At 30.7% G+C, this 26,887-nt stretch overlaps 4 protein-coding genes, 1 long non-coding RNA gene and 1 other non-coding gene across 10 annotated transcripts; 3 read left to right on the top strand and 3 right to left on the bottom strand.

Annotated features, from left to right (window-relative positions):
* Nucleotides 1-698: 698 nt before the first annotated feature.
* Nucleotides 699-1,725, top strand: LOC110618865. Its single transcript, XM_021762138.2, has one exon. It carries the CDS (start codon nt 823-825, stop codon nt 1,498-1,500), a length of 678 nt encoding a protein of 225 aa, XP_021617830.1. The 5' UTR covers nt 699-822; the 3' UTR covers nt 1,501-1,725.
* A 3,855-nt stretch (nt 1,726-5,580) lies between these two features.
* TRNAK-CUU lies at nt 5,581-5,653 on the bottom strand. Its single transcript has one exon. It is a non-coding gene; the product is annotated as a tRNA-Lys (tRNA).
* Nucleotides 5,654-5,721: 68 nt separating this feature from the next.
* LOC110619688 (dolichyl-phosphate beta-glucosyltransferase) lies at nt 5,722-11,399 on the top strand. Of its 2 annotated transcripts, none has more exons than XM_021763227.2 (10): nt 5,722-5,882; nt 6,007-6,055; nt 6,785-6,891; nt 7,392-7,437; nt 8,430-8,564; nt 8,698-8,787; nt 8,919-9,050; nt 9,194-9,277; nt 9,458-9,522; nt 10,752-11,399. In XM_021763227.2, the coding sequence occupies exons 1-10, from the start codon at nt 5,764-5,766 to the stop codon at nt 10,936-10,938; spliced, it is 1,014 nt and encodes a 337-aa protein (XP_021618919.1). In that variant the 5' UTR covers nt 5,722-5,763; the 3' UTR covers nt 10,939-11,399. The 2 variants fall into 2 exon arrangements, with proteins under 2 accessions (XP_021618919.1, XP_021618920.1); XM_021763228.2 differs by lacking the exon at nt 10,752-11,399 and adding an exon at nt 9,670-9,920.
* Nucleotides 11,400-11,846: 447 nt separating this feature from the next.
* LOC122724087 lies at nt 11,847-13,055 on the top strand. The gene is made up of 2 exons (XR_006351362.1): nt 11,847-12,396; nt 12,496-13,055. It is a non-coding gene; the product is annotated as an uncharacterized LOC122724087 (long non-coding RNA).
* A 1,761-nt stretch (nt 13,056-14,816) lies between these two features.
* Nucleotides 14,817-17,621, bottom strand: LOC110618645 (actin). Of its 3 annotated transcripts, none has more exons than XM_043957998.1 (5): nt 17,463-17,621; nt 16,630-16,712; nt 15,911-16,304; nt 15,203-15,816; nt 14,817-15,106 (listed from the first exon to the last, which is right to left on the bottom strand). In XM_043957998.1, the coding sequence occupies exons 2-5, from the start codon at nt 16,687-16,689 to the stop codon at nt 15,041-15,043; spliced, it is 1,134 nt and encodes a 377-aa protein (XP_043813933.1). In that variant the 5' UTR covers nt 16,690-16,712; nt 17,463-17,621; the 3' UTR covers nt 14,817-15,040. The 3 variants fall into 3 exon arrangements, with proteins under 3 accessions (XP_043813933.1, XP_021617515.1, XP_021617516.1); XM_021761823.2 differs by having other exon boundaries at nt 16,630-16,699; nt 17,463-17,619; XM_021761824.2 differs by lacking the exon at nt 17,463-17,621 and adding an exon at nt 17,396-17,439 and having other exon boundaries at nt 16,630-16,699.
* Nucleotides 17,622-22,031: 4,410 nt separating this feature from the next.
* LOC110618652 (actin) lies at nt 22,032-24,788 on the bottom strand. 2 transcript variants are annotated; one of them, XM_021761836.2, is made up of 5 exons: nt 24,666-24,788; nt 23,706-23,774; nt 23,093-23,486; nt 22,384-22,997; nt 22,032-22,305 (listed from the first exon to the last, which is right to left on the bottom strand). In XM_021761836.2, exons 2-5 carry the CDS (start codon nt 23,763-23,765, stop codon nt 22,240-22,242), a joined length of 1,134 nt encoding a protein of 377 aa, XP_021617528.1. In that variant the 5' UTR covers nt 23,766-23,774; nt 24,666-24,788; the 3' UTR covers nt 22,032-22,239. The 2 variants fall into 2 exon arrangements, with proteins under 2 accessions (XP_021617528.1, XP_043813948.1); XM_043958013.1 differs by lacking the exon at nt 24,666-24,788 and adding an exon at nt 24,562-24,579.
* Nucleotides 24,789-26,887: the final 2,099 nt, after the last annotated feature.

Below are 26,887 nucleotides of genomic sequence, written 5' to 3'. Positions count from 1 at the left end.
AGCAAAGCCGTAAAGCTATTATAAAATTTAAGACGGAAATTTTATAATTTAAAGAGTTAATTTTATATTTTTATTATTTTTTTTATAAATTTTTTCATAATTTTTCATATTAGTATTTTTATTATTTAAAATATCTTTTTAATTTTTAAAAATTCTATAAAAAATTTATTTTTTAATTTTATATTAATCACACGATATTAATTAAAATAATTATAGAAATTTAATCAGTAATATTTACCACAAATTGCTTACAACATTTAACACCATTTTTCTTTTCTTGGAGGTTTGATGTATCTGTGGATATAAATTGATGAAGCATCATGTGTACAGATGTGCACTTACTTGGAAAAGCTTAGAGAGAAAAGTATGGGGGCACTCAAGAACTCCAACATTTCCTTCCACCTCAAACCATGTTATTATTAATTAATAGAATGCAACACTTAAGGAATCAGGATTAAATATTTAAATATAATTAAAAGTTAAAAGAACTGGTGTAACCTCTTCATCAATCATGGGAATGACATACATAACAGACATTTAAAATGATAACCTAGAATAAAGAATACACAATTTGTGTAAAGTGGTTGCCCACCCCTTGACTGTAATATCTCAATCAGCCAAAAAAAAAAAAATTAAAAAATTATTTTTTAATTACTATATTATAGGGAAATTCATACATTGATTTTTTATTTTTAAAAAACTCCACATATTTAGTATATCATCAAAAGGCTTAGATTGGTTGGTTTCATGGTTATCACATAACAAATTAAACCAATCCAGGCCAAAAACAGCACAACCACCTGAAAAAACCCACAAAAAACCATGGGAGAAAAAGAGAAGAAGAAGCAAAATAAGAAGCAAAAACACCAACATCCTAATGACCAAACCACAAAGCCAGCCTCAGATTTTTCATTCAAGCCAAGCTCAGAAGTGAAGGGTCTTCGTTTTGGAGGCCAATTCATAGTAAAATCTTTCACCATCCGACGAGCAAGGCCACTTGAGCTTCTAAAACTTCTCTCTTATCCACCAACAAATCGCAGCAACAGCAGCAGCAGCAGCAAAATCCCTTTCCCTTCAACAATAGCTTTCTTGCCGACAAACTTCACTATCTTAGCCCATCAAGCTTGGCACACTCTAACACTTGGCCTTGGCACCAAGAAATCCAAAGTAATAGTGTTTATTTTTGAATCTGAGTCTTTGAAGTTGGCTGTAGAGAGAATATGGCCACAAGAGATTCCTCTAGGAGAAGTGAACAAGAAGCTCATTAGAGGCCTAGCTGGGTCTGAAATGGCGAGGTTTAAGTTCAGAAAAGGATGCATCACCTTCTATGTTTATGCAGTGAGACGCATTGGAAACTTGGGATTTTCTTGTGCAGATGATTTAAGAACAATCTTACAATCTGTGGTTTCTTTAACTGATTTCTTGGATCACACTGCTATGCTTGCCATGCCTCATCAGAGAAGCATCAACTATCAAGCTCCAGTTGCCATGGCTCACTAGTCAATTTTTCTTCCTCTGATCATCAATGTGATCATCTTCTCTTCTTGATCTTTTAGATCTTTTAAATTCTTTTTGTTGATTTTTTTTCCTTGTTAAATACTTTTTTAGTGATGGGTTAGAGGGATTGATTTAATTTTGTACGGGTTTTTCTTTCTCCATTTATTTTTAATTTTTTAAAAAAATTGTATTTTAATATGAATAAATTGGAGTCTATTTCACAGAGAATTTCTGTGTCCTTGTCTGCAATTTGTTTTTTTTTTTTTTTACTTTGGTTACCGTCTCCGACTCTCCAACTCCAACTGCTCTGATAAAGTGGCAGTGGTTACTGGAACTTCTGCAACAGAAGGTATGCTGAACAGTTATATATTCTTAATTATCTTGAAGAATAATTGCAGAAATTCATTAGTTCCTTCTACCCATTTTGGTAAATTACTTGAAGAATTTTCTTAATTTCCTTTCATGGCTAATAGTTAATGCTAGAAAAATTTCTTTTCTAGGAAAATACTTAGCTTTGTGATTCTATCTGCTTAGAGGCTATGATCTGATAAAACTAATGGCTATAGTACAAAAATGAATAGTTTTCTCCTCAGTGCATGAATCTCGTAAGTTGATGTTACTCTGTTTGATCTTGTTTTGGTCTCTCCCCACCACTGTTTTCTTGTAACTTGTGCTGAGATCTTAACCCATGAACCCAAATGCTGAAGTTACAGTTGCAACCCTTTAATTGTTATAGAAATTAGAACACTCAGACTCAATTTTGATAATTCTGATGAACTTTGTCATCTTATAGATAGGATAGTGTCAAAAATTTTCTTCGTAATCTCACAGGTTCTCCCCTGTTCTACAGTAACAAGTGGACAAAATAGAGACTCAATAGATGTGGTGAATCAAGAAATTATACCTAATACTGTGTGTTTATTTCAACCGTTTAAAATTGAACCGACAGACAGATACCCAGTAAAAAGAGAGGGCGAATGAAAAGAAAAGAGGCAGCAAATGATGATGCAAACTGGGGCAGGATTAAGGGCCAACACTCTCCACCTCTAACAAAGCTTTATGGTGTAGAAAAGTGAGGGGAAAAGAAAAAATCTTTTTCTTTTTCTTTTTCTCACTCCTTCATTGTAGCTTTAATCATGCCTAGAGAAGGGACCAGATGTGCAAACCAACTTTTTCACAAGAATCATGGACTTCTCTTACCTTCTGCTGTGTGTAAACTTGAATAAAGAATAAAGAATTGGCTATCTTATGAGTCTCTGTCTGCTGGATGTTTACCAATGCATCAGAGAGGTGAATAGTGCTATTGTGGGTTGGAAATCATAAGTTATAGCAGTTAATTATAGGGTGTCACATGTGATATCAGATAAATTTTTTATTATATTTAATTGTAATTTTATTTTATTTAAATAATTTAATATCTAAAACTTACTATTTTAATTAATTTAAATTCACGATATTGAGAAATAAAATGTTAACTTTTAAATTTTAAAAGTGATTTATATTTTATTTTCAAACTTAAAATTCTACTAGTGATGATATATTTAATTAAATAAATATAAGGTGATTCTAAGGTTTTTTTAAAATAAAATTAAAAAAATAAAATTTGAGATCGTTCAAATTTATTTAAATACGACTAAATTCGCGACTCATATATTTCAAAATAAAGGTTTTCTAAGTAGCAGTTTCAAAATGAACGTCAAAAAGACAAAAAGAGTGAAGTGATAAAAGTCGTTTTGGTAGGTAAATTAGAGTTTGAAGCAGCTGCATGAATTACGGAAAATCAAATAATTTTTTTTATAAAAAAATCAGCCTCTGACAATAAATTTTATAATAAAATATATAAAATTTTTTTTTCACGTTTTTGAAATAATTTTCAAGAAAATTATTTTTTATAACGTTTAATTAAATACTATTTAAATAATTATTACTCTGCAGTTAATTACTATTACAATTATTAATATTACCGAACAAGGTCTTAAAAAAACCATGAAAGGATTGAAAGTAACAGATTTTATTATTAAATGACATGAATAGAAGAAAGCTTGATTTACAAAAATAAGAAACCCTAATGATGCTTAATATAAAAATCATTACTAACATTTTAACGTTTTCAGCGTTTTTAATGACTTTTTTTGGCATTTGATTAATACATTGCTTTCTATTGGAATAAATGAGGTAAAAAAATTAATTTTCACAAATTAATTCTTTTTCATATAAGTTTTAATTTTTAAATGATATTTTAGTTAAAAATTGAAGTTTTTCACTTATCACATTTTTTTTCTTAAATTTTAAAAAATAATTAATTGAATTAAATTCTAATAATTTAAAAAAATTATTTTTTATCAGAAGGTAGAGAAGTACATTAAAAAATAAATTTAAATACAGAATTACAAATTCTAAAAAAAAAAGTAATACAGGACTCAAGGCCTAAAACTACACCTGAACTGAGCTGTGGATATAACACACGAACTCTTTGCCGCCGCAGCTGCCTATCTGAAAAAATAGTCAGACCTTAATAACAACAAAAAAAGCACCAGACGGAGCCGAAAGCCGCAGAGATTTATCCATAACCTCCAACCATTGGAGCACCAAAAGCCTTCAACAAGAAATCTCTTTCCAAAGCACACTCTAATCTAAAGTAAAGAGCACTAGAAGCCACATATCAAAGAGAAGAAGATGAGACCAAATGCATGCAACAATCAACTTGAGCCATGAGACTTAAGATCAGGACGGTCAGAACAAAAATGAAATTTTAAGCATCGATTAAGGAATAGACTAGATTTGAGACGGAAACATCATCGATTAACATGTATTGCTTCTTTAAATTCTTTTAACTTTTGAGAGATTGGATCTCTAATACGAGAGAAAGAAAAAGCCACACCGATCAACAGAGAAAAAGATCTGTTTCTAAAAATTAAAAACACCCAACAAAAGAAAAAGGCTCTTCCTCCGAAAAGAGAGGCGTGTGCTCAGCGGCCAATTCTTGGATCAGCATTAAACAAAATTTATTGGTATACTAGCAAAGAAGTCCTTGCATGCCATTATTGAATCTACTTACAAAAACTGATCAAATTCAAAAATTTAACATATTTTTCTACTCCTTTTTTTAGTAAAGTCAACTTTATTATTACCATTAACTATTTATCATGCTTTATTTTAATGTTCATAATGTATCAAAATTCTTAATCATTTACTTATTTAATACTAAATCTCACTATTTGAGATTCATCAATCATGAAAAATATAATTACAAAAAAATTGATAAATATAATAAAATTACATTTGCGATACTACTTACAAACTAAACAAAGAATGGAGTTTTAAGTACTCACATGTTTAATTTGATAATAGGTACATTTAAATAAATTTGACAGGTCTCAGGTTCTATTCTCTCAATCTCCAATTTTCATTTCAAAAAACATAAGGAATGGGGTTTCAAATTTTATTATGAATCGCATTGTTAAAATGAAAAATATTTAATTTATTTTTATAATTATGTTTTAATTAATTTATAAACTTAATTAAGAATATTTATTTAATTATCTATATAAATGATTTTAGATATTAAATATTAACAAATAAAAATTGAGTCTTATTTAAATACAATATGTGTATTACTTTTAAACTTAAACTTATCTTAAATTTAAGTATATACTGTTTAATATATTCTAATAAAAGTCTGATTTAATCAATTAATTAAATAATTTATTTTAATTTAGTAATTTTTTAATAAAAATTTTAATTCACTAATTGAAAGACATGTTATTAATATGATAATTTGTAGTTAGTACTCACCTCTAGTTCATTCCTTTAAAAAATCATTAATCCCTTATTTAATATGATTTTTTTAAAATTTTTAAAAATTATTATAAAATTATGCAAGAATTAATTTTTTTTAAATAAAAAATTTTTAGATAAAAAAAAAAGAATTTTTTCATTATTCTAAACGAGAGAATTGAATTTTTAATTTCAAACCAAATTGAAAATATCCTTCCGAAGGAATTATCCCAGAGTAGGTGAGAACAGTGGGAAACGACATCGTTTATTTTAGACAGATTTCTAAAAAACAGAAAATAAAAACTTCGCCCACCGTGGGGCTCGAACCCACGACCACAAGGTTAAGAGCCTTGCGCTCTACCGACTGAGCTAGACGGGCTTGGTTGAAAGTAAATTTGTCTAGCTTAATTTTGCAGCTTAGACATGGCGTACCTGGGTTGAGTATATTGGTGAAGGTAGAAGAGGAATTAGAATCAAGAGCAGAATCAAATGGGGTTGGGGTTTCTATGGACTGCGGCAGAGCGTCTCGTAGCGTTGGCTCTGTTGATACCTACGCTGTTACTCTTTCAAGTTATCTTTGAAGCCTACAAGCGAAGACACCATAACAAGTAATTCTCTTCTCTTAATTTCATTCTTATTTCCTTGCATTTATCGCCATTTATCTTCTTCTTCAATTTAGGATTTAGTATTCTCTGTTCGTTATACTTATTGATGCCTTTTTTTTTTGGATAGGCACGTTAATGCTCCTGCTATCTTCGAGGATCCAAATTCGTTGAAACAGGTAATTGGAAATATCTTTTTTTTTTAGAGAATATGCAGTTGGTTTGTTTGACCTTATTTAAATTCCGCTTGGTGGCTGAGAAAGTGAGAAAAAAATCTGATTGTTGCTTGGTTTTCTTATTTACTAACGAACTACTTAACCTAGATGAAGCTGAATGCCTTTGATCAAAGAGAAGAAGTTCTTTTTTTCTTTTGAAAAAAAAGTTACGATTTGTATTAGAAGGCTGTTGTTGTGTAAGCTAATAATTCAAAAAATGAGGTGCGTTGCCTATCAGTGAGATGATCTTTCTCACTTCTACCCAGTGGTTCTTTGAAGTGAAAAAGTCAATGGGCTAGATTGGCTTTAATTTTAATATTGATGGATATATGAAGGCTTTTCTGAAAGGAAAATCTGATCGCAGATGAATCAAAATTTTATTTTGTCTGCTTACTTGGCTTTGATTGTGCTCATCGTCACTTGGTACAATTGGGTCTTCAAGTCTTCCCTTGTTTACACTTTATCAGTATTGAGTAAAGACTTTACACAAAAGTGTTTTCAGTCTTATGTTATGGTAATAGGATGGTTTTGTAGATTGTTATGGTACAACTTCAATTTGAATATCTTTGGCTCTTGAAGGATACAAACTGTCTAGCCATTTTTGAGAATAACTAAGATTCATTCATTTTATTATTCATTGATATTTGAAATGCTTCTTAATTAACCTTACCATTCTTGTACTGTTTCTCACAGGTTCCATGCCCTCATGTCAATGATCCAGCAGAGAAGTATATATCTTTGATAGTTCCTGCATTTAATGAAGAGCATAGGCTTCCTGCAGCACTTGATGAAACCATGAAGTAGGTTGAAGCATATTCATTTATTCTATTTTAACCTACTTTTTTCTTTCCGTTGAGTATGTTATGACAGTAAAATGAGGTTTTTGTGTGTTATGGAAGTATAGCACTTTATGTCCACTGCAGTGCCAAGAAAAAGAAATTGGGAAAATCTGGTTGTATTTCTTTATCCATTATCATTGCATGAATGGTAACAATATAGTTATGTGAAATATGTACAATATAGCTAATACAATCCACAAAAATGGGAACCTTGTGACAAGCATCTTATTTGTAGCTTGTAGCTATAACTGCAAATAATCAAATGTTGGCACCGCCAAAGACTTTCAAGTGTTTTTTAATTGTGCAACTTTTGTCTTTTAATGTACCTAATAACAATAGGGATTGGAGGACAAGCATCTTGTTCCAGAAGATGCATCTAAAAGTTATTAATTTGATTTATGACTACTGCAAAGAAAATTACAATATTAAAGCATAATGATGTTTATGTCTTTACTTTGTAGTTATCTTCAACAACGTGCAGCAAAGGATAAGTCATTTACTTATGAGGTATAATTTTATTCTTCTGATTTCCTGAATTGCCTGAGTTAGTTTCCCTTGCTAATGATGAATATATGAGTGAGAACATAAGATTGTAGTTAATTGACTACAAAGAAAATAAATTAAGATATTTGTCTTTCAAGCTTTTCATTTCAACTGTGTATAGGAAAGAAACATACTTCAGCTAAGAAATGATGAATGTGGGTTCTGATTCTAAGTTTTTCTATGGTGATGGCTGTAAAATTGTGTGCTTCATCAGGAAAGCTAATTTATTATGCAAATTCATGCAATTTTCCTAGAATAGGGCGTTGAGGCTAGCATTAATTTGAGGATTCAAGCTATAGCATTCACCAATATCTATATGCTGAAGTGCGTATTTTGATGAAGAAGCATTCAGCTTCATGTTCTCCTATAAAAACTAATTTATTAAACTCTTTCAACATGCAAGATTTTAGTTAACTCTTGAAAGTTCATTCTGGTGATTGATTAACATTGTCCCCATCACCAACTTTTATTTGAAGTCTCTTCTGCTTTCAGCATGTTACTGTTTTCTTTACAATAGAATTAAGAAGGCTACTTTGTCCATTTGACCTTTCCTTATCTTTGCTACTGAAGAATTCCTTTTTGGAAAGCATTCTGATTTTTGTGCTTCTTTGGATATATGCTTTTTCTGAGTATTACTTGACTACCCTTCAAGATGCTATTCTCAGATATGTTCTTACATCATTCAAAACTTAATATTAGAATGAAAGCCTTTTAATTTAAATTACTGTATTTCAAGCATGCACATGTGTCTATGGATGCAACTATATAGGGCATAAATAGGTAATATTCCTGAAGGTGAAATGCATTGTTTGAGCTGTTAATATCAACTGATTGCTGTTAATATCAACTGATTGCTGTTTGCCTGTTGCATTGATAACCAATGAACATTTGAGGATGTGCTTTGCGTTTCTCATTTTCTTCAGCTTTATATATTTAAATTGATGAGTATTAAACAGGTGGTGATTGTTGATGATGGAAGTTCTGATGCCACAAAAAGAGTAGCTTTTGGCTTCGTGAAAAAATATACAGTGGACAATGTGAGGGTTATCCTTCTTGGGAGAAATCATGGCAAGGGAGAAGCTATTCGAAAAGTGAGTCTAATCCAAACTGTTCTTTAGTTGAGTGATAGTATCTTTGTTGAAGAGCCCTCTTTCCTCTCTTGTGTACAATGAGTCAATGACAACCATTGAAGCTTTTTACCTTTGTGAAAGCATTGTCAAACAGGGCATGCTTCATTCTCGTGGTGAATTACTTCTAATGCTGGATGCTGATGGGGCAACCAAGGTTGATGACCTTGAGAAACTTGAAAATCAGGTTTGTGTTAGCTTTGGCTATGTGGACTATGTGTATCCTTCATGAAATATTTAGTTACTGTGAAAATTTCATTTTAAAGTGTATGGAAAAGTTAACATAGTTACTTTGGCTACTTGATGATTGCCTGTTAGATTCATGCTGTTGCCAAAAGGGAGTTTAAATTAGGAGATGGAGCAGATACATATTCAAATTCAAGAATTTCTGATTTTCCAATTGCTGCATTTGGTTCTCGTGCTCATCTTGAGGAGAAGGCTTTAGCAACAGTTGAGTTTTGCTTATGCTTCATTTCTATTCTTTTCTTTGTTTACTTGTGATCTTTATTTTGAATTCTCATGGTTGATCCAATTGGTACCGTAATTTTTTATTTTGAATTCTCATGGTTGATCCAATCTGTTTTGTTTTTCAGAGGAAGTGGTACCGTAATTTTCTAATGAAGGGCTTTCATCTTGTTGTGCTCTTAACTGCTGGTCCCGGAATTCGTGATACACAGGTAGTTTTCTGGAATATTTATGTTTTGCACTTGGTGTTTGTTTTGACAGTAGCACAGATGCCCAACTCCCTTTGCAACTTTTGTTCAGATATAGACACTGAAATTACATAAGGATGATTGTTCTTTTCCCTCTTCTGTCTTTAATTTTTTCTGCTGATCTGGCCTTTTCATAAATTACAGTGTGGTTTTAAGATGTTCACCAGGGCTGCAGCAAGGAAACTTTTCACGAACATCCGGCTGAAAAGGTAAGCATTACCATTTTCAATGTGTTGCATATATTTTTTATGTCCTCGCATTATAAATTCAATTCAAGCGAGGTCAACCTAAAAGAAGGAAAAAATGACTCTTGCTTAGTGTACTCCACCTTTCATCCCCCTGATATTGTGCCCTAGGTGGCATGCCAGTAGTTTTATTGCTCAGAACCCAAAATGCATGGGGCGCAGGGTCATTTAGATTGTCATGTTGAGGAAGGAGTACAATGCAAAAGTATGTATACAATACAAATGCACAGACACATGCATACATGAGAAGGAATTGCTCCATGAAATCATAATATTGTGGTTATGCTTCTTGTATATTCTGTATTCAGCTGTTGTTCAATATTAATTTCTTGAATGTTAGCCTACAAAATATTTGTAAACTCATTTTGAATTTGCTTTGTTTTTCTCTTCTTTTTTACTTTTTCTGTTTAGGCAATTAGTAGTCTTTGCCTTTTTAGAGAATAACAAACTTGGAACATACTATTCAAAAAATGGGTAGGAAGTAAGCCTTCCTCAAACCATTTTTTTGAATAGTTATCAGCTAATGTAAGAAAGAGTGGTGTTAGAAACTTGTTCTTATACTTATAAATGAAACAGTAAGAAACTTGAATGAATTTTTCTTTGATCCAAATCTTTGGAAGGGATCTTCAAATAAAATCATCAATTATAAGTTGGTCTCTTGCGGGTATCCATCAACTGAACACATGCAGGAAGTAGCAGACTTGGATCAATTTTTCTCATATAAATTAATTCTAAATATGTCCTTGCGCAAATCCAAAGGGCAAAAGCTAGTGAACTTAACAGCAGTCTCTTGATTGAAAATAACCTTGTTTGGGTGGAAAAGTTTTACAAGGTAATGGAAGGATTTCTAAGGTTTTGAAACCTTGAATGTATTTGGGAGAACTCATGATCTTTTAAATTAAGATTTTTGTTGGTTTTTGAGTAACTTATATTTTCAAACCACCAAATCAATAGATTGAGAATATTCTCTTTAAAACCTCCAGATATCTCCATATCCCTTCGATTCCTCTCTAGCAAATACCTTAAATCTTACTCTAGTTCACCTCATCCCAAACACGGTGTAAAAGGGACACAAGTTTTTCTGGTCAAGTCTGGTAATATTGTTGACCGTCTTTGTTATATGCTGTAATCAGTGGTTTTATTTGCTTTGGATTTTGTGGACTGATATTTAAAGAAATTGGATGTTTATGCAGATGGTGCTTTGATGTTGAGGTTGTTTATCTATGCAAACGTTTCAATATCCCCATCATTGAAATATCTGTAAACTGGTCCGAAATTCCAGGATCCAAGGTGAATCTTTTAAGCATTCCCAACATGCTTTGGGAGCTTGCAATCATGTCCTTGGGATATAGGACAGGGTTGTGGGAAATTCAGAAATGATTACTCATGGAGTTTATTTATGAGAACTGTTGCGACTTCTTCTGATCTCATGCGATTCGAGACGAAAGAGATGAAAGAAACTGATACGGCCTCAGCCTCTGGGGTGAGGAGAATTTGTGAGGAGCAAACTTCTAATTTTTATCGAGTTTGAAATGCAAGCATAGATTTTCAAAAAAAGAAAAGCAAGAATAGTCTCTAACCGTTCAATCATCACTTTGTAAAACTATTTGAGGGATCACATTTTTTCAGTTTTATTTATCATTCCTTGCGATCACTGAACACAAAGAGTTTAGCTCCTTGTTTCAAGAGCTATATAGTTGAGTTTATACAGTACATTCATATGAGGCCACAAGTGATGTTAAAGAGACTGATCCCTGACACAATTTCAGACAACAATCGAAATGGCAGTCACCGTTGTATGTTTTAGATGCTAAGAACAATAGAGGGTGTGTTTTTTCTTAGCTTGCGTCAGTCTCAACTTCTAGGATTGGCCTAGAAAAAAGTTTTTGGAATGCCAAACTAAATTATTACTTTTTACTACGTGGAAAAAATCCCTTTGAATGATAATAATATGAAGAAAAAAAAATGTTTTTTATATGCAGTCTATAATTTTAAGGAAATACAAATATCGTAATAATTGAAAATATTTTTTCAAATGATTACTGACGATTAATAATTATAGTAATATAAATGAAAGAAATAGTATTTAGCATTTAAGCATAAGTATTTTATTTTTTATTAGTTGTTTTCAATTAATAATTTTTTAAAGTAAAATTTTGATTAATTTATATTTTAAAATTTTAGTGATGATTTAAAAATTTAAATTTATTTATTTAAGATTTAATATTTAAAAATATAAATATATACATTTACATTTTGTTAATTATTTACACAAGTTCAAGAAATGAAAATGTAATTTATAAAATTTGAGATAATTTAAACTTCAGATAAATATCTATTTTTCTTAAAATTTAAATTCACTTTAAATTTTAATTTTATTTTATCTACTCGTGGCTGGGTTAGGTTTTCTGGTTCATTAGGCATTGGCATGAGACTGGAGTGGCGTTGCCCAGAGCAAACTGAAGAAACACAAGCTCAAAGCCTTACCTGGGCAAACTGGGAACAAAAGAGAGACGAAGCTCCGAGCAACTCTTTCTGCCATCTAAGGCTGTAAAACGTCAGATTGGCCATCCAGGCATAGCTTCTATCTTCTTCAAGGAGAAGATCCAGATTGCTCGCTTGGCACTAACAGAAGTTACACCAGCACAACTGTAAGTTTTCTAATTTTCTACCTCTGTAATTCAAAACTAACAAGTTCTTATCTTCTGTTCGATTTTAAAGATTGACAAAAGAAGCTAGGTATGGATATTTTGGGGTACCAGATCTATGTTGTGCAATTTCAAGGGCTGCCTTTGAAGTTGATGATTATTGGAGAATTGTGGACATTCTACATGAAAGGTTTCTTTTATTGGATCTGGGTTTAGCTGTTTGAACCAACGTAGTTGTGACCTGAATAAAAGATTCAATGAGATTCTCCTGTTTCTGTTGCTTTTTCAGGTTGACGAAGTTTAAAAAAAAAAAAAATGGTGGATTTGCTACAGGACTCTACTTCTGATAGAACATCTTCTAAGATGAATTTCAGAGAGATAAAGAAGCCATTAGGAAGATGGAAAGCTTTCAAATTGTTGACGAGAAAGGGTTGGTCTAGTCAAATTTATATTATTACGATAAACATCTTGGTTTGCATGCAGATTCAACTAGGGCTTGCGTGTTAGAAACTCATCTGCAAGAATACTGAAGTTGCTCGAAAATAAGCCAAGGGCAAGAGCTCGTAAGTTAACACGAGCGATTCAGGGGTTTGGCAGCTTCTACAGGAATATTAGAGAAGGAGAATGAATATGCAAGCAAAAACCATCCATTCTTTCTCCCCTAGCTACTCTAGAATTATTGAGTCATTCAGTAATTACTGGAATTTTGCTAAGAAATTCACAAGGCTTACAAATTTGGATTTATCATATGCTTACCCTTTATTACTACTAGCTCTCTTTGGGAAGAAATAGTTAAATATATTTGATATGCTAGTGGGGTAAGTGCTTACTGTTCTTTTTTTTTTTTTTTTCGGTGAAAGAAGAAAAAAAAGTTAAAACTCAGAGCCGACCAAAGCTGGCCACACTACCACCATGATGTCTCTTTCTAACCAGAAAAGAAAATCTCGAGGAGTTCTTCAGGATCCACAGACCTCTTAGGTGAGCCTTCCATTTGTCTGCACATATATTTACGGGTAAGAAGGGGTGTAAACAAACTCGTTCGACTAAAAGTTTAAATTTGGTTCGCTTAAAATTTTTTCGAATTCGAGTTAAATTTGAATTTTACTCATTTAAACGTTACTCAATTCGAACTCGAACCGAGTATTAAGAAGTTCAAACTTGAATCGTTTAATAAACGAGTTTAGACGAATCAAGTTTTTATCGAATTTAATTTCGAATAGTTCACTAGTAGTTAAATTTATTTACATGTATAACGAATTTTAATTTAAAATTAATAAGTTTAAAACTAAAATAATTTTAGTTAAATAAATATATCTTATGAACTCAGTAACGAACCTAACGAGATTGTTTACGAGCCTATTCACGAATCTGCTCATGAATTCAGTAATGAGTCGAATACTATAGAGTTCAAATTTGGCAATTAAATTCAATATTGACTCGTTTTGAAATCGAGTCGAACTCGATCGAGTTTTTATTGAATCGAATTTCAAATAACTCATGAACGATTTGGTTCATTTATAAATCTATGGGTAAGCCTTACTGTTCTATGATGTCTTCATTTTGCATATTAATTTGATCTCTCTTTTATGGTATATGAACTAGTTAATAATGCATTAATTATTATTTACGTATCCAAATATTAATTATTATTATCATTAATTAATAAGTGACTTGTTAATTTCTTAATACTTCACATAAATTAATATACATTTACAATTTATGAATTATAATTGTAAAAATATATACTCATTAATAATAATAATCATAATAATTAATGTTTATATATTTAATAAAATTATTTTTCTTATATATATATATTACTTATTAAATTTATGTTCAAGTTTTTATTAGTATATATTTATCAGTATAACTATTCAATTTTTTAATTTTTTTAATATAACATCTATATAAATTTATATCTATATAAATCTTATAAATTAAATAAGATGACAAGTACAAAAATAATTAATAAACATAATGAAAATATATTTGAAAATAATGAACCAAAGTTCTCACAAAAAATTATTGAGGCATATTCTTAAATTTAAATACTTATATTTTAATATATTCTAAATTTATATACTAAATTTTTATTACTAATTCTATTTATAGTTTTTAAAAATAGAAATTTCCGCCAATTGCATAGGCACGTTTCTAGTTTCTAACATAATTTAAGTGTAAAAAATAAATTCATTTGATAAAAACATTGACATTCCAAATAAACAATTACTTCAATAGTTCCATCTCAGTCTCTAAACTTTTATTCAAAGTTTAAATAAGTATTGACCTAATAAAAATATTTTTTTAATATTAAGATATTATCTTGTAATTTTAAATATTAAAAATATTTATTTTTTATTGAAAAAGTTAAAAGTAAATACAAGCATAAAAATAATAAATAATTATAATATTTAAATTATATTTAAATGTAAAGTTCAAATTTATATTTAATTAAAACAAGTTAAATTAAACTTATTTAATGGTAGAATAGAAAGGTTAAATAAATCTGTAGTTGTGTACCAATTGACACCCAAAACCAACTCATAATTGTAATTACTAAGCAAAAAGCCCTCAAACCCATCAATGAAATTGAGGGGTGAGCATCAAAATGCATCTAAAAAAAGATTTTCAGAATAATAATAATGAAAGAATTGGACCATTTTGGCAATAACTCCTAGCCTTCTCAAAGTCATCACTCCAACACTATGATAAACACTGAAGGACAACAAAGCTAGAATAGAAAGGGTGGAAAGCTACCCACTTTTTTTCCAATAAATAAAAATAATACTTTTTTTTTTCTCTTCTTCAACAGTCCTATTCTTGTGAAATTATATTTAGAAGCATTTCCTATGCACAATGGATGGTCCAGATTCATCATATTCTGCCTTTGCAATCCACATCTGTACTCAAGAAACAAGAAACAAAGTCCCCAATGAGAAATCAAAATTAGAAGTAATTTTCAAGTAAGAAAACATTTGTGTAACATTTGAACCAACCTGCTGGAAAGTGCTGAGAGATGCCAAAATGGAGCCACCAATCCAGACACTGTACTTCCTCTCTGGTGGTGCAACCACCTTGATTTTCATGCTACTTGGGGCTAATGCAGAGATTTCCTTGCTCATTCTGTCAGCAATACCTGGGAACATGGTTGTGCCACCACTGAGGACAATGTTACCATACAAGTCCTTCCTGATGTCCACATCACACTTCATGATGGAGTTGTATGTAGTCTCGTGGATGCCTGCAGCTTCCATCCCAATCATGGATGGTTGGAAGAGGACTTCTGGGCAACGGAAACGCTCAGCACCAATGGTGATGACCTGCCCATCAGGCAATTCATAGGTCTTCTCAACAGTTGAGCTAGTTTTGGAAGTCTCTAGCTCCTGCTCATAGTCAAGAGCAATGTAAGCCAGCTTTTCTTTCATGTCCCTCACAATTTCCCGTTCAGCTGACGTGGTGAAAGAATATCCACGCTCAGTGAGAATTTTCATCAAGGCATCAGTAAGGTCACGGCCAGCCAGGTCAAGACGAAGGATAGCATGTGGGAGGGCATATCCCTCGTATATGGGGACTGTGTGACTGACACCATCACCGGAGTCCAACACAATACCTACATAGCAAATTGAACCAATGGCATTATTAGGCACATAAACATTATTATTAGCACATGGAATTTGAATAAAGAAAAGCATTTGACAGCTTACCAGTCGTACGGCCACTGGCATATAAGGATAGGACAGCCTGAATGGCAACATACATAGCAGGAGCATTGAAGGTCTCAAACATGATTTGGGTCATCTTCTCACGATTAGCCTTGGGGTTCAGTGGAGCCTCAGTTAGAAGTACAGGGTGCTCTTCTGGTGCAACACGAAGCTCATTGTAGAAGGTGTGATGCCAGATCTTTTCCATGTCATCCCAGTTGTTGACAATACCATGTTCAATTGGGTATTTCAAAGTTAAAATACCACGCTTGGACTGAGCCTCATCACCAACATATGCATCTTTCTGGCCCATGCCAACCATCACACCAGTGTGACGAGGACGACCAACAATGCTGGGAAACACGGCACGTGGAGCATCATCTCCAGCAAATCCAGCCTAAAAGCAAACGTTGAAATCAGTTCCTCGAAAACCAATATACAAGATTAAATAAATTAAAGTTCAAACCGGCCTTCTTGCAACTTACTGGCATGAATGCTATAGCAAAAGGAAAATACTAGCCTGTTGACTCTAGTTTATAGAAAGATATTTTTCTTCTTGAAAATGAAAACTATCCCTTATCTGAAAATGCTTTTTGCCAGAGTGCTTCACAAACAGCTTTCAGAAAACATAATGAAAACAATCCTCCATGCCCAAAAAGAAAAGGAGAAAAGACTATGCAAACACTCTCCAGGTTTGAAATTTCAGTCAGATTCCAACATACCTTAACCATTCCTGTTCCATTGTCGCAGACAAGGGGCTGAATATCCTCACCATCAGCCATTTTCTACTGCCTGACAAAACAAACTAGTAAAGCTTTAAAATTGTTAATAAAATGCACCACCATCAGTGTCATTTTCTTCCCACGTTTGTTAATGGCTCATAGCATTGCACTCCTAATCTAAATAAGTCCGTCTAGTCAATTGATTGATGAAAATTAAGACAAAGACTGCCATTGTAGATAACGTGATGCAACACAATCATAATATTCACCAAAGTGCATCACAGGAGATAATAGTGTAAATTGGCAATTACAGAGGAAGAAGGCATCTTTCCACAGATGTCAAATGAAAGTGAGTAAACAAACGATAGTAATGCAATAAATATATCACTTGATAAATGAAATGAAGGCAATGTGGCATCTTCATGTTAGCATTATCGATCATACACCATATCAGGCCGTATAACATTGGCTCTTTTGGCTGATACAATCCTCTCTTCTTGTTTTGGTTTTCTTTACGTAAAATTCATATTTGTCTTGATTAATTTCTACAATGACACTGCAATCTGCTTCCATTTTCATTCCTGCTCAAGCTATAACACATAAATTGAGGTCCCATCATGACAAAAAAAAAAAAAAAAAACAACGAACCCACAAGTGTAAACAAAAATTCTGATCTCAAACTCAAATAATATAAAAATGGGGAATCATTATATATCTTCAATCCAATCTACAACATCAATAAACATAGCGAATAAAGAAAACAAACTTTAACAATTCCGCAAGCAGATTCAATCGCAGATCAACAGAGAGAGAGAGAGAGATGGGAAACAGACCTAAATCAAGGAAAGGAGAGAGTTATAGAGAGAGGGAGAGAGCTGAGAAAAAAGCGATGAATTTGAAAGCGAAAATAGAGAGGGTGATTATATGGAAGAGCGAGATGAAATAGAAGCCGTTGGATCCGTTGTGATGGTTTTGTGTGGGCACAGCTTATAGAGGAGAACGCGTCACGGGCTTGCTTCCTTTATTTCTTGGTTTTCAAACTTCAAATCCGCCTTTCGCGCGATGTTTTTTAGGTGCTTTTTTCTTCTTACTCATCACTCCTTTAGTTCAAAATACACTACCAGCTTTTTGCTCATAAGATAGTTATTTTTGTTAATTGATAGCTGACTGGTCAGTAATTTATTTTAAATATTTCATAACTTTTATATAATAATTTCATTATTAATATATAAAATAACTAATAAATATATATACATATAATTTTTTTATAAAAAAAAACGGTCTTTAATCGTGATAATGTTATGAGAATAAAAAAAAATACTTTGTAAATCAGCCTTTACTAATTTAGAGTAATTAGGATGTAATAATTTTTGTATAGGCTAAAATAAAAAATAAAAGAGATATGTTCAAAAAGAATTTAAAAAATTTTAGAGTAAATATGATAAAAATAGACAAAAATATGGAGTCATTCTGTATTTCGCCATTGTACATATATTTTATTCGGTTTTTATAAGAAAACTTGATTTTCAAAATTTATTCTTAGAATAAAGATTACAATGCACTTGAGAAAAAATTGACAGATTTAGGAGAAATCCATACATCTAGAGTTTTATTTCTTTCTTTATTCTTTTATTTTGTTATTCAAATTATTTTAAAATATTTTAAATAAGTTTTAAATTAAATTTATTCTTCATTCTTCGACGATGAGTAGTTAAATTCTTTTGCTAAGAAATTTCACATGGCTTGGATTATGAATTCTTTTTAATTCATCCGAGTTGATTTTTTTTATCTAAACTATTATTCAATTATTGAAATTAATGTTTTTAGTATTTTTTTGAAATGTTTGAATAATTTTATTCTGAAATTAATATAAAAAGAAATGTTTTAAAACTAAATAGATAATTAAATATTACAAAAATATTAATTGAATTGAGAATAAAAATTTGATAGATGAAGTATTTGCAAAAATAATCGGTGTTTAGAAAATTAATTAAAAAATTATTAAATTATTGAAAGATATATGGTAATTTTTAGTTAATTAAATTTGAGAGAGATGATCAGTTACTTAAAATTATTTGCTTTTAAGTTTAGTAATTAAAATTGGATTGTTAATTGAATTAGAATGAAATCAAATATTTTAATTTTTAATATTAATTATTTTCATAAATTCTATATTGTTTAATTATTTAATTTTATTATCTTATTTTATTTAAATTTTACAATCATCTTTATAATTAATATCTAAATAATAATTAAATTTATATATTGTTTGATACTTAATTTTCTGTCCTACGAATATATACTCTCTTTACTATTTCATATGGCCCGGTCAACTTTAATTTTTAAAGAGTCTGACTTTGGTCAAACCAGTTTAAAGTTTTTATAAAGCATAAATTTTACCCGTCATTCATGAAATTGCCTTAAACTTTATTTTGTAATATAATTTTTTTAAAAAAATAAAGATTAAAAATTAAAATTTAAAATTTAAAATCTCTCATAATTATTCGGATTTACCACCAAACTAAATTTATAAGTGTAATAGAAAACCCTTTTAAATTTAATCTAGCTAATATAAACATCATTTTAATTTATAACTGCAGACTTATAGATAAAAATTTAATTTAATCTATTTTGAAATTAACAAAAAAAAAACCTTTATACGTTTTTCTTTATTTGCTCACAGTCATCCTCATTAATATTACTCTCCATTTAAATATCTCCGGCTAGTGGTGTAATGAATCGAATCAAATCGAATTTTGAAAAGTTCAAGTTTAGTTTTTTAAAATTTTTTTAAACTATAACTTTACTCATTTCGAATTCGAGTCGAATATTAATAAGTTCAAATTTGGTTCGTTGAGTAAACAGACTTAAACGAGTTGAACTTTTATCGAATTTAATATCAAATAGTTTATAAACAGTTTAATTTATTTACATGTATAATGATTTTTAATTTAAAATTAAATAATTTTAGTCATATAAATATATATACAAATAAGTCTACAAATTTATAAAAAATAAGATCTTAAATTTTGATGACATGAATATTTATAAGTTTTAAAAATATAATTAAATTATATAAAGTTGAATTTTAAAAATTTTCGTTTAACCCGTGAAAGTAAATAAAAGATTTGAATTTATTTCTATTATGATATTAATTTTAATATACTTAATGAGACGATTTACGAGTACGTTCGTGAATCTATTCATAAACTTGAAAACAAACCGAATTTATAAATTTTAAGAAGTCGAATATTATGAAATTTAAATTTAACTCGTTTATTATGTGAGTCTAAAAATTAAATTCGAGTTTGATTTTTTTAAAAATAAAGTCTTAGTCAGAATCAATTTTTTATCAGACTTGAGTATCTTACAATCTATTTGGTTCATTTATACCTCAACTCCAGCCTCCTTCTTACCACACAAACAACAATCATTTTGCATCTTTCCATGTCATTGTTAAAAACTGAATTTCAAACGATTCTAGAGAGTTGAAATCACAATCAAAACCCAAAAAATTCTATGGGTTCTAAGGCCATCTCCAACCCTATCCACTATTTTTTGCATTATTTTGGTGCTTTATACTAAAATGGTGCAATATTCTCTCCAACATTCTGCACCAATTTTAACATCAAAAAAAATATTTTATTTATATTCTTCTCTCTCTTTAATATTATATTATTTATTTTACTCTAATTTTATTTATATATTTTATTCAAAAAATTCATATAATTTTATATATTCACTCTAAATATTTATATAATTTATATTTTCATTCAATATTCAAATATTTAATTATTTTATAAATAAACAAAAAAAATTTCAATAATTGTGAATATATTAATTTAAATTAAATTTCAATAATTATAAAAATATAAAATAAATTAAAAATATAATAAATTATGAGAGTGAAAAAAATTAAACTTAATTAAAAATATATATAAATTTTAAATTATATTATAATTTAAAAAAATAGAAAAAAGATATAAATTTTAAATTATATTATAAATTAAAAAAAAAAAAGAATATGGCGTGACACTGTAGCAGCGTGCCAAAATCCCGTAGGATTTTGGCACGCGTTGGAGGGCTATCTCCAACGCCAAAATAGAAATTGGCGGAGCGTTGGAGAGGGCCTAATATTTAACAATACCAAAATAATTATTTTCTTGGTATCCATAAATCGGGAAACTCCGACCAAAGATAATTGAGATTTGTATTATTAAGATCCCGTGCATCATGGGAGGTGCATACAATAAATAATTGAACAAAATTGATATCAAAGAACCCAAGAAGGTGGAAACAGATAATGAGGGGAAAATAACAACAATTTCAGAAAGAGTAACAAGAAGAGGAGTTTCAGAGCTTGCCTCGCCACCGATGGAAGAGGTAATACACCACCGAGAAAAACAAAGTGAACAAAATGGCATTATTCGATAGAGTAGCAGCAAAAACACGATCGATGTTTTTCGAAGTTTGATGAAGGGCGATGAACAAGTGCATAATGCTTTCAGTGGTGGAAGGTGGCCCCATATGGTGCTGGAGCATGGTGTTAAAATTGCTGTCAAATCTTTCAGTGGAGTAGAGAAGAGCTATGAAAGGTTGAGATCTGCAAAAATATGCAAAATAATGGAATTGTTGGATCACTTCGATTCTAGTATTATGAAGAGGATTTTAGATAGAGAAGAAAAGTAAATAAGGTTGAGATTACTTCCATAAATGGGATATATAGAGTATGGTATTTCATTGATGAAAATGGAAAGGATAGCAGTGGGGGAGAAAGAGGTTGAGATAGAGTATATGAGAAGAGATGAAAATATATTAATATAATGTTGATAGTTGCTATTTTAATATTTAATTCATTTATGGTGATTATATATATAATTAGTGACAATTACAGTTATCGGTGGTAATGGCAACATCAAAGGCAACGACAGTAGTAGTAAACTAGTAATACAATAGCAAGGAGATGACGCTAGCGATAGCTAAATGATGGTAGTTATAGTTTGCCTAGATGAAAATAATGGTAGTGATAGCAAAGGGTAGTGCTGGCTAAATGGGGTAAAGGTAATAGCGGTGATGATAGTAATTAAAAGAGACAATGACAGCAATTGCTGGTAATAATAGTGACTGGAAGATGGTGATCGTTAGAAGATAATAACCGAATAGCTACCGAGTGGGAGTGGTGATTGTTGACAATGGCTCAATAGGAATGTTGATGATCAATAATAAAATAAATAAATCTAAATAAGTAATTGTGCTTATTTCCACATTTGTATATAATGAGCATAACGTCATCGTACATTATATAATTATTTTTTTATTGCTAAACAAAATAATCAAATATGCAATGTAATTGCAACTATATTGCATCTTTGATTAACTACCAAACACAGCCTTCTCAAAATAACGAAAGAATAGTGAACAGGCCATTTTGGCAATGAACTCATCGCCTTTTCAAAATTATCATTCCAACAGCATAGTAAACATACAAGAACGAAGATGAAATAAATAAATAAAATAAAAAAGTGGGCAAGCTGCCCACTTCTTCCCAAGAAACAAAACAGAAGTTTTCTCTTTTCCCCTCTTCCTTCAACAATCCTAATCTCAAAACATTTAGAAACACTTCCTATGCACAATTGATGGCCCAGATTCATCATATTCTGCCTTGGCAATCCACATCTGCAAATAAAGAATAAGCTTAGGTTTAACTTCAAGAAGAAAACATGTGTTTATATCCATGAATGAATTTGAACCAACCTGTTGGAAAGTGCTGAGGGAAGCTAAGATGGAGCCACCAATCCAGACACTGTACTTCCTCTCTGGTGGTGCAACCACTTTGATTTTCATGCTACTTGGTGCCAATGCAGAGATTTCCTTGCTCATTCTGTCAGCAATGCCAGGGAACATGGTTGTGCCACCACTGAGGACAATGTTACCATACAAGTCCTTCCTGATGTCCACATCACACTTCATGATGGAGTTGTAAGTAGTCTCGTGAATGCCTGCAGATTCCATCCCAATCATGGATGGTTGGAAGAGGACTTCTGGGCAACGGAAACGCTCAGCACCAATGGTGATGACCTGTCCATCAGGCAATTCATAGCTCTTCTCTACATTTGAGCTAGTTTTGGAAGTCTCTAGCTCCTGCTCATAGTCAAGAGCAATGTAAGCCAGCTTTTCTTTCATGTCCCTCACAATTTCCCGTTCAGCTGATGTGGTGAAAGAATAACCACGCTCAGTGAGAATTTTCATCAAGGCATCAGTAAGGTCACGGCCAGCCAGGTCAAGGCGAAGGATAGCATGTGGGAGGGCATATCCCTCGTATATTGGGACTGTGTGACTGACACCATCACCAGAGTCCAACACAATACCTACATAACAAATTCCACAAATCACTAGGCTACTCAATTTGCTAAAAAAAAATACATGAAACCCTTTGAATAAAGAAAAGTGTTTGACAGCTTACCAGTTGTACGGCCACTGGCATATAAGGATAGAACAGCCTGAATGGCCACATACATAGCAGGAGCATTGAAGGTCTCAAACATGATTTGGGTCATCTTCTCACGATTAGCCTTAGGGTTCAGTGGAGCCTCAGTTAGAAGTACAGGGTGCTCTTCTGGGGCAACACGAAGCTCATTGTAGAAGGTGTGATGCCAGATCTTTTCCATGTCATCCCAGTTGTTGACAATACCATGTTCAATTGGGTATTTCAAAGTTAAAATACCACGCTTGGACTGAGCCTCATCACCAACATATGCATCTTTCTGGCCCATGCCAACCATCACACCAGTGTGACGGGGACGACCAACAATGCTAGGAAACACAGCTCGTGGAGCATCATCTCCAGCAAATCCAGCCTTAAAGCAAATGTCAAAATCAGTTCCCATAAAACATTTCAATTTTTTGAAAAGAAACAGCGTAAGAAATAGTAACATCTTCAGTCTTGTTTCCAGAGGAAGGATGTAAGCTGTTATTTTTCCTAAAAGTAAATTGAACAAGGGTACCCAAAACAGCTTCCAGAAACAACTCCCACACTGAAAAAAAAAAAAAAAAAAAAAAAAAAATCAAGGACATACCTTCACCATTCCTGTTCCATTGTCACAAACAAGGGGTTGAATATCCTCACCATCAGCCATCTTTTATGCCTGCAAATACCGTTATCTGGTCAATCTATAAAGTTCATAATTTTAATATATCACTACAAGCTAACCGAATCATTCTCTCTCTTGATGCTCACTCATGGCACATTCACATTATATTATTGAGGTCAGTACAACTGATTTTGAAATTGATTAATTAAGAGAAAAATTGCCATCACCCCAAATACTAAATATTAGGCATTGTGTAAAATTCATATTGTCAAATCAACTAATTTAAAACTCTACTTTTTTTTCTTCATGGGTTCTGGGAAACAACTGTATCTAACCGAATATATTAGAAAAGGGTAGTCATAAAGACACGACCTCAACTATATACCATCCTCAACAGGATTCGAATCACCTCTGACCGAAATGACAGATTTATAACTAAACAATCGATGGCAAAGTTACAGCATACAAATTTCTCAAAAACTAATTGCTTTAAACTCTGACGATCAATTTGTAGAAAAGGAATACAAATCGAAATTGCACCAGTTCAGGCATTCAACCAAACAGAGTGCACAATTGAGACGTTGCCAACGAATCCTCCATCAAAATGCAAAAACAAGTACATAGGCCAAAGTTTTTTCCAAAATGTGCATGCAGTTTAATCAGCTGGTTTAATTCATTTATATTTCGGTAACAATTGAAACAATGTACCATCAACCAATCCAAAAAATTGAAAACAACCACAAAGAAAACAAAAATCATATATCAAAATTAAAAATCCGCAATAAAATCAGATCTCTGAATGCATTCAACATGAGATAATGAAGAAACAAGAGGAACAAACTTCAACACAACAGGAAGATCCAAATGCAGCTTAACAAATCAACAATGGAGACGCCAAGCGATTGAGAGAGAGTAAATAATTAGAGGTTAAAACAGAAAAGAGACCTTAATTAGGAGAGGCAGAGAATATCTGTGAGAGAGAGAGAGAGAGAGAGAGAGCACCGGAATAGGCCTTTCCTTCTGAAAACGAAATGGAATGGGTCATTATATGGAAGCGCGAGATGCAATGTGGGTCCCTCGGATCTTTTACCTTTTTCAAAAAAAAAAAAAAAAAGAAAAAGGAAAAATCTCGGAGAGAAGAACGCGTCATGGGCTGAATTTCTTTTCATCGGAGATTATTTTTCCAGCTCCTTCCGGTTATCCAGTCGTTTTATATTTTTCAGATGTGTTCCCCATTTTACCCTTCTCTTTTTTATTTTACTTAATTATTTTCTTAAAAATTTTATTAAATATGCATTTATTATAATTAAAAAAATTATTATTTAGGTGGAGGAATTAGTGAATATTTTCTTTTCTCAATAAACCAATATAAATTAAAATTAAATAATAAATAAAAAAATTGCTAGTAAATATTTTTTACATATAAATTATTTTTCATAAATAAATAGAAATTCTATTTATTTCTGATTATAATTTTTTTAAATAATTATTTAAAAAAAGAAAAATAAAGAATTTATTGTTTTGAATAGGAGAATTGACAAAAAATAATTAAATTAAATTAAATTATTGTAAAAATTTTGAAGAATTGTGATTCCAAACTAGGTGGAGGAAGCTTTTCCAGCCTACAATAGTTGTTGAGCAATCCAAATAGATGAAGGCATCCACTTCAACGACAATTGTAGACAGTAGCCACCACAGCCTTTGAAAGTGGCAATGATGATGAGCAACCTTTGTTCCTCACCTGCTGTGTTTCAATCATCAGATCCATTGGAACTGTAAGCTTTCAAGTGAGCTCTTGCTTTCATGTCTGGGCAAAAGTGCTTCTGCAGATCACATGCATGGCTTTAGCACTATAACTCTGTTCATGTAAATTATTTTTTAACATCAATATGAATAATGGAATATATAATTAAAATTAATAATATTAAATTTATTTAAAGTCTAAATCATCCTAAAAATTAATTTTAAAAAAATCTCTAGAATATTTATAAGAGAAGGCTCAATATAAAATGATAAACTAGTTAAATTTGAGTTAAATTTAATTTATTTAAAAAATTAGTTCATAAAAGAAGTATCTAAAAATTTACCTTTAATTTTAATTTTTTTTAATAAATTTTACTGTATAATTCACAAAAAAAATCATGTGATCTTAGTAAAGTAATATTTTTCTTTCTAATACTATTAATAAAGGTTGATATATGTTTAAAAATTAAGTAAATTTTAATTTTAATTAGAATAAATTATATTTTAATTTTTAAAGTTTTATATAACATATAATTCAGTTCAAATATTTTTAAATTTAGTTATAAATTTTGTTTTATAATAAAATAGACTCTTTAGTTATTATTCATCCTATATTTTTACAAATTAATTTTTAAATATTAAAATTATTTACAAATAAATAAGTATATTTTTTGTAAACTAATATCCGTATTTATTAAATTTTATATCTTACATTTGGTAATAAATTAATAAAATAAAAATTAAATCAAGAATCTTTACACAATAGCATTTAAATCCAAGTCTATAAAATTTTTGTTTTTAATTTTTTCTTTCTTGATGATTTATTTTTTATTTAATTAGGGCAAGAAAATTATAGTTTTTTTATTTAATTTTTACTTTATTATTTTTCACATATGAAATATTAAATTTAACAAATAAAAATATTAATTTATATATATAAAGACCTATTAATAATTATAATATTTAAGACTAATTTATAAAATTATAGATATTAATTTTAAAAATATAAAATTTAAATTAAAAAATTATTTTATTAATCAAGCAAAATTTAAAATACTAAATTTAGAAAAATGTAGGAACTAAAATGCAATTTTACTAAATATCAATGTACTTGTAATTTACCAAGTTTCAGAGGAAAATACTCAATTGCTCATGGCATGAAAGTAGAGTTTTTTTTGTTGCAAATTAATTTAATTACATGGACTAATGGCAAAATACAGTTCGTATTCTTCTTTCAAACCTTCCTTCCAAAATCAGCGGAGAAGAAGGAACGTTCTCTGTGCACTGAGAACTGCCCGACAGTTTCTGTTTCATGATGAGAAATGTTGCAAATTATCAACCAAAAGTTAGCTACATTTGCAAGTTGAAAATCAACCCATGATAAAATCTAAGCAACCATAAGAAAGAAAACCAAGAAATAATGA

The sequence above is a fragment of the Manihot esculenta genome, chromosome 7, assembly GCF_001659605.2.
Source record: "Manihot esculenta cultivar AM560-2 chromosome 7, M.esculenta_v8, whole genome shotgun sequence".
Lineage (NCBI taxonomy): Eukaryota > Viridiplantae > Streptophyta > Magnoliopsida > Malpighiales > Euphorbiaceae > Manihot > Manihot esculenta.
The sequence above is the reverse complement of the archived record's forward strand: the minus strand, read 5'-3'. Positions and strand labels throughout refer to the sequence as shown.